At 44.2% G+C, this 10810-nt stretch overlaps 2 protein-coding genes across 3 annotated transcripts; one reads left to right on the forward strand and one right to left on the reverse strand.

The window, feature by feature from the left end:
• The first annotated feature begins 1335 nt into the window (after positions 1–1335).
• On the forward strand, positions 1336–3999 carry LOC135502330 (BOS complex subunit TMEM147-like). Its single transcript, XM_064795067.1, has 5 exons — positions 1336–1482; positions 1847–1982; positions 2136–2272; positions 2599–2805; positions 3282–3999. The coding sequence occupies exons 1-5, from the start codon at positions 1406–1408 to the stop codon at positions 3412–3414; spliced, it is 690 nt and encodes a 229-aa protein (XP_064651137.1). The 5' UTR covers positions 1336–1405; the 3' UTR covers positions 3415–3999.
• A 1920-nt stretch (positions 4000–5919) lies between these two features.
• Positions 5920–10095, reverse strand: LOC135502503 (palmitoyltransferase ZDHHC23-like). Of its 2 annotated transcripts, none has more exons than XM_064795405.1 (7): positions 10065–10095; positions 9559–9593; positions 8934–9072; positions 8080–8723; positions 7400–7511; positions 6995–7171; positions 5920–6620 (listed from the first exon to the last, which is right to left on the reverse strand). In XM_064795405.1, the coding sequence occupies exons 3-7, from the start codon at positions 9053–9055 to the stop codon at positions 6347–6349; spliced, it is 1329 nt and encodes a 442-aa protein (XP_064651475.1). In that variant the 5' UTR covers positions 9056–9072; positions 9559–9593; positions 10065–10095; the 3' UTR covers positions 5920–6346. The 2 variants fall into 2 exon arrangements, with proteins under 2 accessions (XP_064651475.1, XP_064651478.1); XM_064795408.1 differs by having other exon boundaries at positions 9581–9593; positions 10065–10089.
• Between the last annotated feature and the right edge of the window lie 715 nt (positions 10096–10810).

Genomic DNA, 10810 nt, shown 5'->3' on the forward strand with positions numbered 1-10810 from the left:
CCTCGGATGGTAATGGAGTAAGACTCGGCCTCGGAGGAATAGGTAAATCAACGTTGACGGTAGGTTCTAAGCTGGTTTAGTGGTGTTCTGTGAACAGTTGGCCCTGGTGGACCAAAAGATTGTCTAAAAGTTCTTTGAAAGTGCCTATAATGCTACCAATATTAAAATTAGAATAAGATGAAACGGGGAAAACTTTTTAAAAAAGACGAAATGTTAGAAAAAAGAAAAAAAAATGTGTTAAAATTTATTTTCCCACATGGGATTCGAACCCCAAACTTCTATACTACTTGACAACATCACAACACTAGGAGTACACTTGGGCCATGTGCGTATGTAAATTGGCTGTACTGTTGACCAATCAGAAAGCTCGAAATATATCTTGTGACTACCCTGTTTGGGAATTGTAAATTCGCTTCCGGGCCACTCTCTGTAATGTAATGAAGAGAGTGGTTGAGTCACTTTATACATTTCCAGTTCCAAATCTAAAAAAAAATCTACACCGGAAGATTACGCCCCCTACACAGACTAAGGTCTCATTAGGGACTTTTTTTGTAAGCATGCGCGGCCAAGCCCTAACCGTAGTTCCTAAAATCATTGATATCTCGGTCCTCACAGTATGTCAGTGTTGATTTAGCAGTTGTTTTGGCAAAGACATGTTTTTTGTGGAGTTTCTGAAACCAAGAGCGCTACTCAACAGGCGGCTAACAAGAAACTACGCATTTACTTTTGTTGCCGACGTATGTGTACACTGCACTTGGGATGTGCGTCGGCCCCGTGTTGAAATGCCGTCAAGTGCCAGTTGGTGCGTTTTTCGCTGATTTGTGCAAAATTCAACCAATCTCAAAAGTTCAATGGTTGACCCTCGATTTTTTTTTATTTTTGTGTAGCGTCAGCAACTGTCCTTCAGAGGTCACTGTCAGAATTATTCAGGAAGAAATGTATAATATTTGGGCGTTTTCGTGATTGTCCGGCCCAATTCAATTGGCAATATTGCCATTTGGGATGGTGAACAGAGCTAGGAGCAAATGCGATGCTTATGATTTATTTAAAGAAATAAAATGCCCGATTTAACATCCTGCAGAATCAGGGGAATCGGGCGTTTCCAGTGATATACGACACAAATGGGTTGTCCTCATGCATTCACTTTGGAAACGCATTTTAAAATAGATGTTACGTCATCATCGCGTACATTTGGGAAAACTCCCTAACGAGACCTAACAAAAAAAATGTCGTGGACGCAAGGTCATCCACGGCAGTCATGGAAATAACCCCTTTCATAAAAGTAACACACGAAGATATCTCAGTTTGCAACCGCTGTACATTTTGTACGTGACTGTACTTGAATACACCCGTTTGCCATTTTGGCCACACTTTCCTGATCATTTTCTCATTTGAACTCCCAATCATGACGTTATTTCATTTTGGAAATTGTGCAGCATTAGCTTTTGTGCCATATTTCATTGTGTATCGCCTTTCAGGCCTGTAAGTTGTAAACCTTTGGAGATTTCTGAACCGGTGATTTTCGGGGAATTTTTGTAATAGGCCTAGCCTACAGGACGTCGCATAAAAAAGGTCGCACTTGTCTAAAAGAGTTGAAGGTTGTCGTTAAAAGCCAGAATAAGATAAACTTTACTTTACAAAACCTAACCAGACAAAAGAACACATAGTATCCAACAACACATATGGCCCAACAGGTGCAAATCTGGAACGATAATATGTCAGTTGTGTAGCTTGTGTACTTGTGTAGCTTGCCTTTTTGTGTAGCCTTAAGTAAAGGCCCTATATTTACCACCCATTTTCCCAGAAATTACTGAACTATGATCCTTTCTTCTCTTTTTACTTACAGAGCAGAGTACAGCGCTTTCTGGAAATGTGCCCAAGCAGGAACCGCCTACTTATTCACACAGTTAGTGAAGATGTTGATACTGGCCACATTCTTCCCCTCGTTTGATGTTCCTGCTGGCAGTCTGGATGTGATCGGGGTATGTCTCATCTGGTTGTGGTCGTCATGTTCTGTGCCAACTGAAGCTCAAGTCATGACTGAAAATGAATACTTTATATCGGGATATTATGTTTGTGAAATATTTGAAAACCTGTTAAATGGTCACCTCATTCTATCTCAATGTTTTTTTTAGGAATTCTTAAAAACAACAGTAGATGTCATAGATCTAGTCGGAATTCATCTGATCATGTCCAAAATAGCAGGGAAAGGCCAACTGAAGTTTATGGTTGCTGGACTGGGATGGGCCACTGCCGAGTTAGTCATGACAAAGTAAGTGCCGCCGAGATGAGCAGTAAACTCTTTGAACTCCTTATAAAATGTCATTGGGTTTATTGGCCTAGTGACCCACATGTTAGTGTCTTCGGCCAAAGGTCCATCGCAGGCTACCTACGTTTCTCACTTCGTATTTTGCAAGGAACCTCAGTTTTAAGTCTCATTTGAAAGACCGCTAAGACCCTTCAAGCTCCCTGAAAGTCGCACCAGTTTGTTCAGAAATAGAATCCTGGGTTCTCCCTGGGATCAAACTCGGGCACTATTGTGTGGTAGCCAGCTGCAGTGTTAAATACTAGGCCTAACTGAACCTTATGACTTTTCAGATTGTTTCCATTGTGGGTTGGAGCACGTGGTGTCGAGTTCGATTGGAAATACGTCCAGTTAAGTTTCGAGGCCAACATCCAGCTCGTCCAACATATAGCCACTGCTGTATTAGTGTGGCTGTACAGCCGGCATGACTTGAATAGATCAAGGCTCCCCGTTGTGATGTCATTGATGGGGCTGAGTTGCTACAAGCCACTCATTGTAGAGTAAGTATAGAGGCAGAAATGTGGTCTGACGAAGACAAGTCAGTGTTGGATTCTTGACTTGGAAGTTATGTGTTTACATTCCTTGCCAAGGCAAGTTGAAGATGTCTTGACCTGCTTAGTAATTTGTTGGTGATCACACTGGATCAGTAAAGACTGAGGCCAACTCTCATCCACAATCCTGTAATCTGGATTTGCCTTGATGGTATCATTCCTATTCAGATGTTAACAATACAAGTCCAATATACAGTAACATGTAATTGAGTCTAGAAGTGGTCTACATCACCAAATTAAGGAATTGACATATTAGGAACTATAGACTACTTTCCATTTCACAAAAAATGGCCCTCTGATTTTTGGTGATTTACACGAAAATATGAAAGATTTGAACAAAACCTTGTGTTTTCAAGAAATTTAGTAGAACATTTCAAACGGTGGTCTATTTCATTGAGTTGTTAGTTTTTTCTCCACCTTTTCAGGATTCTCATCCACGCTATGGGACTCGGCTCCTGGACGCTTCTCCTCCTGAAAGCGATGTTCACTGTGGTCGTCGGAACCTCCTCTCTCGTCATGTATCTCGAGTTATCACAGACGGTTAACTCTTACTACTGAATTCGCCAGGGAACATGAACTCTTACACACCCCCGCTCAACGGAATGGACTGTTCTAAACCATTGGTGAATCTAAAGAAGAATCTACATAAAGAAACGGGGGAGGGGGGAGGGTTCTGAAAGCAAGTCTGGCGGTCCACTGGGATGAATACATCACTGTGTGTCCAGGAAGTTGCATTGGGGAATGTCAATTGTCATGGCGACAGTCTGATCTTTGATAGGGGCTCATCTGATCTTTATCTCCTCACCTCTTGTTAAGAGTGATATGGGGAAATTGAGAATGATGTGAATGTCCTGAAAGAAGTGAATTTGAAATACGGATCATGTGGTTCTGAATGATGTTGTGAAGTTGAAGGAGATGGGGACTTTACTCTTCTGGTACACTGTAAACTCAGTCGGGAGTCCTTGGAATATGTCATTACAGGTGTATTGTACTCTCAATGAGAAGTATTTCTTGTCTCCTAACTGGTTTTATAGTAGGCCTATTTGGGGTGGACATCTTTGGTGAGTCATTTGACTATAAAGAATAGTCAATCTTTGTGAAATAGCATTTTTTGTTTTTGAAATGACATAATTGGTTACAAAACGCAATGTGATCAATCGTGTTTCCTCGCCTTTCATGCTGTTGTCTGAATCATAAGATATCAAATGTAATTATTGCGTTTGAGACACATTTTGTAAACGGAAGTCAACAACTTCTTGGCCAACACTTGTCCATTAATATCAACCTGATGTCTAGAGAAGGTGTCTTGTTTATGAACAAAGTGTATCTGTTTCTAACCAGAGTTGGTCTTTGTGATTTTCTGATACCACCAGTTTGGCAGCAAAGCAAGCCAATTGGTGACCGACATGCCAGTACTCTGCATCAATGAGATGGTTAACCCTTGTTGTCAGCACGGTGAGAGAGTTGAGACAGTCACAACCAGACTGAATGGAGCCTGGCTGCCCCATGGTCTTGTCAGCACGGTGAGAGAGTTGAGACAGTCACAACCAGACTGAATGGAGCCTCGCTGCCCCATGGTCTTGTCAGCACGGTGAGAGAGTTGAGACAGTCACAACCAGACTGAATGGAGCCTCGCTGCCCCATGGTCTTGTCAGCACGGTGAGAGAGTTGAGACAGTCACAACCAGACTGAATGGAGCCTCGCTGCCCCATGGTCTTGTCAGCACGGTGAGAGAGTTGAGACAGTCACAACCAGACTGAATGGAGCCTGGCTGCCCCACTGTCTTGTCAGCGGGGTGAGAGAGTTGAGACAGTCACAACCAGACTGAATGGAGCCTGGCTGCCCCACTGTCTTGTCAGCGGGGTGAGAGAGTTGAGACAGTCACAACCTGACTGAATGGAGCCTGGCTGCCCCATGGTCTAGTCAGCACAGTGAGAGAGTTGAGACAGTCACAACCAGACCAAATGGAGCCTGGCTGCCCCACTGTCTTGTCAGCACGGTGAGAGAGTTGAGACAGTCACAACCAGACTGAATGGAGCCTGGCTGCCCCACTGTCATGTCAGCACGGTGAGAGAGTTGAGACAGTCACAACCAGACTGAATGGAGCCTGGCTGCCCCACTGTCTTGTCAGCACGGTGAGAGAGTTGAGACAGTCACAACCAGACTGAATGGAGCCTGGCTGCCCCACTGTCTTGTCAGCACGGTGAGAGAGTTGAGACAGTCACAACCAGACTGAATGGAGCCTGGCTGCCCCACTGTCTTGTCAGCGGGGTGAGAGAGTTGAGACAGTCACAACCTGACTGAATGGAGCCTGGCTGCCCCACTGTCTTGTCAGCGGGGTGAGAGTGTTGAGACAGTCACAACCTGATTGAATGGAGCCTGGCTGCCCCACTGTCTTGTCAGCACGGTGAGAGAGTTGAGACAGTCACAACCAGACTGAATGGAGCCTGGCTGCCCCACTGTCTTGTCAGCGGGGTGAGAGAGTTGAGACAGTCACAACCTGACTGAATGGAGCCTGGCTGCCCCACTGTCTTGTCAGCACGGTGAGAGAGTTGAGACAGTCACAACCAGACTGAATGGAGCCTGGCTGCCCCACTGTCTTGTCAGCACGGTGAGAGAGTTGAGACAGTCACAACCTGACTGAATGGAGCCTGGCTGCCCCATGGTCTTGTCAGCACGGTGAGAGAGTTGAGACAGTCACAACCAGACTGAATGGAGCCTGGCTGCCCCACTGTCTTGTCAGCGGGGTGAGAGAGTTGAGATGGTCACAACCAGACTGAATGGAGCCTGGCTGCCCCACTGTCTTGTCAGCGGGGTGAGAGAGTTGAGACAGTCACAACCAGACTGAATGGAGCCTGGCTGCCCCACTGTCTTGTCAGCACGGTGAGAGAGTTGAGACAGTCACAACCAGACTGAATGGAGCCTGGCTGCCCCACTGTCTTGTCAGCACGGTGAGAGAGTTGAGACAGTCACAACCAGACTGAATGGAGCCTCGCTGCCCCAACATGGAGGGCAAGGAGGCAACGTATTCAATCAACAATTTCAGTCATTTCATTTCTTTGTTTATTAAGTATTGGATTATTAACACATTTGTAAAGGTAGTTTTAAAATAATTTTTCTGTCTTTCACCAAAAGGAATACAACATCACTGCAAGCTTTGTGTCAACCTGACCAAAACAAGAAGAGAAAAATGACCTTTCCAGACAGAGGCACCTGTTTTTGTTGACTCGTGTGCAATAACACCAAATGTCTCTGTTTTTGCAATGTTTTTTCTCAACTTGGGTCTAAATATGAGTATTTTTAGACCAAAGGCCCGAGGGATTAGACCTGACGCTGTCATCTTCCCTCAACAAAGGAATACTTATCAGTGCTGGCCCAGCTAGAACTCGAATGCTTCTCTAAAGGAAGGGAGCAGAGTATTTGATTCAAGGTTTGTAACTTGCTTCTTGCCAACGTAAAAGGACACCTACAGACCACGATGAGAAGTGTTTCAAATATTCGACACTGACCGTGACGAGTCTGACATGTAACTCATTCGGCGTTGATTCAGCCAAAAGTCCCACCAGTTCTTAAAGAAGCCTCGATTATTAATGTTCCCCTGTACAAAGAAATAAAACTTGGTCCGCCCGAGGATCCTGGCACGATGGAATTCCTGATTGGTCACGTTTTGACTGATGAGGAGACATTGTTGGAATATGAAGCCGCATGTGAGCAGGACGGTAGCTGATAGGATGTAGATGGTCGTCACAAATGCTAGCGCGTTACTGAAAGATAAACGATTGAGTGTGTTTTAAATGGAGTTACGATTCACTGTGGTTTCTAGCATGGCACCTTATACAATCAGTGACTGTGACCTCAATCAGGTCAGACACCCCCCCCCCCCCCCCAGATGGAATGGTTGCCTCACCCTGGCATAGGCACTCACATGTTTAGGTACAGAGACCTCTCATTCTCTTTCAAAGGATAGCCCACAAAACATCCCGGGACACAATTTTGGTTTCTTCCAGATCTGAACACAGGCCATATTCTGCAGTCACCCACTTGGCTATGAAGGCCCCCTTGGGTCAAGTATTGGGAATACGCCACAGGATTGCCAGGAATATCGGGACAGTGCAAGAAAACCTACAAATCTGCTTACTATGTATCAGCGTAGATGAAGCGACAATCATTTGCAAACAGGAACATGTCAAGATACATCTTTGGGGTACAGATGGTCGTCAGGGAGAGATGGCTGCCATAGAAACCAACACAGAGTAACATGAACCATGCAAGCAGGAAGGAACGATGATTCTGGTCACCTATACAAGAGTTGATCCTGAAAAGTAAACAACAAAGTGTTTTAAAGCAAATACCATGGTTGATGGGATCGAATCAGGTCACACTATGTACATTAAGTGTTTCAGTTATTTGACTTTTTAGCAGAGACTGGCACTCTACCCAGCCTTTTTCAGACTGTGTCCTTTCTTGCCCTCCCTTTTCAGATTTCAAACTCCAAACTCTACCAAGTTACAGGGTTTCTAAGCTCTGGCACTGGTCTACATACCATACACAGTGGTGATCGCGACCCTCCACACACATCTTGCAGACTGTACAATGCCCAGATCGTGGGGGCCGCACGATAGCACACTCCTCACACCACTGTACTAGGCGTCCATCTGAATGAGAAGGGATAACTTATTAACAGGGAATCTCAGGTATCAAGAGCTTAATGCCTTTATCACACATGCTCACCTGCTTCTCCACAGGTTTCTTGGCACCAATTGGGCGATTATCTAAAGCATCATTTGGTGCACTGAGAACAGCTGGGTTTATAGATAGAAGGTCTGTTCCAATGGGCACCGAGAACAGCTGGGTTTATAGATAGAAGGTCTGTTCCAATGGGCACTGAGAACAGCTGGGTTTATAGATAGAAGGTCTGTTCCAATGGGCACTGAGAACAGCTGGGTTTATAGATAGAAGGTCTGTTCCAATGGGCACTGAGAACAGCTGGGTTTATAGATAGAAGGTCTGTTCCAATGGGCACTGAGAACAGCTGGGTTTATAGATAGAAGGTCTGTTCCAATGGGCACTGAGAACAGCTGGGTTTATAGATAGGTCTGTTCCAATGGGCACTGAGAACAGCTGGGTTTATAGATAGAAGGTCTGTTCCAATGGGCATTACTCCTCGAAGCAGGTACAGCCTCTGTAGATCATCTATCATTTCATCAATCTTATCACACCCACCTTTGACAGGCCTTGAGTCCACCCATGTCATATCTGACTCGTATATAACAGAAATGTGTGGTGTCTCCTCATCTCCACCCTCTCTACTGTCGTCTATTGTTAGTTTGCGCAGACCTATATTATCCTCGATCGTCACCTTAATACTCGAATCCCGACACATATCACTGGTGCTATTCCGTGCGGAGAGGGTTGATCGGACGTTCCTGATGTGTAACGGTCTCCGTTTACATATACACAACATATAAAACATGGCCATCGCCATGGAGACTAGGAGCAGATCTTCCCACAGTAACACCTCACGGAAAGATATCACAATAGTTTCAAAAACGTAGAAAGCAAATGCGACTGATGTCAATGCCCAGGAAAAGAAGAACTTGGAGACTGATCTCTGACCAGCCAGGTCTCTCCAGTAGCGGTAGAACAGATACATAAAGAGGTACATCCCAGGCAAGATGATGACACTCATCTGCCAGCTCAGCGTCGCCATGAGTAAACACAACGGAACCATGATGACGGGGACGATGATATCTACACGCACCATGATGGCACCTTTACCATTGCACCATGGGATACGACAGCGTTCCTGGACAGTCGTCATGATTTTCTGTTGCAGTTCCGGAGGTAGGCGGCGGCACGTTAGCACCCTGAAGCAGAGTTAACTCAGAAGTCAGAATATCATGGATTTGCTGAGAAAAATAGGTGATAGTCATGACATTAAGACTCTTCAGACTCAGAGATATTAAAAAGAGAGTGTAATATATAATACATTAGAAAATATTAGGTGCAGTTCTCACTGATGGTGCCGCATACTGGAGCAACAAGGTAAAGTCACACCAGACAATGAGATAGCATACCTATCGGCTGCTTCATCCAACGCTTGACAATCGCAGCAGCAGGCAAGCAGATGACTGCGGTCTCCTTTATCGTTGATGTATTCACAGAAGCAGAGAGACTCATCGCCAGGGTATCTCCTCATAATCCATCAATCGACACCTGTGAGTGGAAGAGATCAGCCAGACTTGAAAAGCAAAAATTTGACAGTCACCATCCACAGCCGCAGCACAACTGTGAGTCAGAGACACAGACGTTGTCAGTCGAGTCAGCTGTCATGGTAGTGTGGAGGCACCGTGTCGTGGAGAAGGCCTATACTATACCAATACCATGTATCATCTTTCGTGTTGAATCAGACATCAGTGCGGATGTCTATTCTCAAAATAAGGGGTAGGCCTACTCTTAGAGTAGTTCAACGCGTACTGATCGTGCGAACACTAACAGTAACAACACACAATGACACAGAGTTAGACTATGTAGACGTGGTGACCATGATGATGTGCAACATTCCATTTCATCACCACTTCTTGAACCACCAAATACAATGAAATGGGCACATTCTGTACCAATGTCTATGCCTAAGACAGGCCATCACTTGGTACACTTCAATTTTTACAAATTCATTGACAAGATTAGAGTCTTATTTACCCCTAAATGATGGTTTATTTACAAATATTTTTCGTCATATGGGCAGAGACCTGTATTCATCCACGACCGGAAGTGTGGCACAGTCACATAGAGCTTATCAAAATGTCAAGTTGTGGTAAATACATGGCTGGGATGGACCAAAGTGGAATTAATTCTCAATCTGTGGTTGATTCTTAATCTACAGAGTCAGGCCATCACAGAAATATGCTTTTTGATAATATATTTAAGAAAATGTGGTCTCACTGGTCAGTTTAGAACTTGTACTTTGACAGGGCCATATCAATGCGCCAGTGACGTTTTGATGGATATGGTGTACGGAAATCTTTTTTTCTCAGGCAATCGGTATTGGAATTTTTTAAAACTTTATTATGCTATTGGCAAATGGTTCTTCTTGACACGTATAAAATTTTGTGCAGATTGATTGGTCCAATGAGTACTTTTTTCACCAAAACCTATGCACAACAATGTACACGTAATGTACACATGTTTTAATAGAGGACTCTGGCCATATTTTTGGTCCTTAATTTTTTTTCTTTAGTTTTATTTTAGTAAACATCGTAACGCCTTCCACATCGACCGTAAGAGAGTGCCGAAGACACGGAGATCGTCAGGTTGGAGTTTCACAGAAACATGAGAACATAAGTCTTTTTGCAAAGTTTGCCAATTAAGATATTCTAGCTCTCTTGATATTTATACCCCTGATGACGTATCTTGTCTCCAGTCGGGCCGGGCAGAGAGTGGTAGGAATTCCACAGGTATGGTCACAGATGGCAGGATGTATTGTATGTGGCGAGTTGCCACCCGGCAGGTGCTGCCACCTGGCCATAGAACGGTGAATATACACTGTAGGGCAGAGACATGTATTCATCCACCGACACATAGTCCGTACTGAACTGTGAAGCTGTGGTAAATACATGACTGTGATGGGTGAAAGTGGATTTATTCTTCAATATTTGGTGGATTCTTAATCTACAGAGCCAGGCCATAACAGGGATATACATTTCGATAATTAATTTAAGGAAATATTGTGTCACTGGCCAGTTTAGAACTTGTATTCTAATAGGCCAATATCAGTCCGCGAGTGACGATTTGATGGCAATGCTGTACACGAATCATTTTTTCTCAGGCAATCGGTATTGGAATGTTTGAATTTTTACTATTACTTTGATAAAAGCCTCTTCATAACACAAATAAAATTTGGTGGGAATTAAAGCACTCTTGGTGTACTTTTTTCACCAACCTAGAATGTACA

The sequence above is a fragment of the Lineus longissimus genome, chromosome 18 (assembly GCF_910592395.1).
Source record: "Lineus longissimus chromosome 18, tnLinLong1.2, whole genome shotgun sequence".
NCBI lineage: Eukaryota > Metazoa > Nemertea > Pilidiophora > Heteronemertea > Lineidae > Lineus > Lineus longissimus.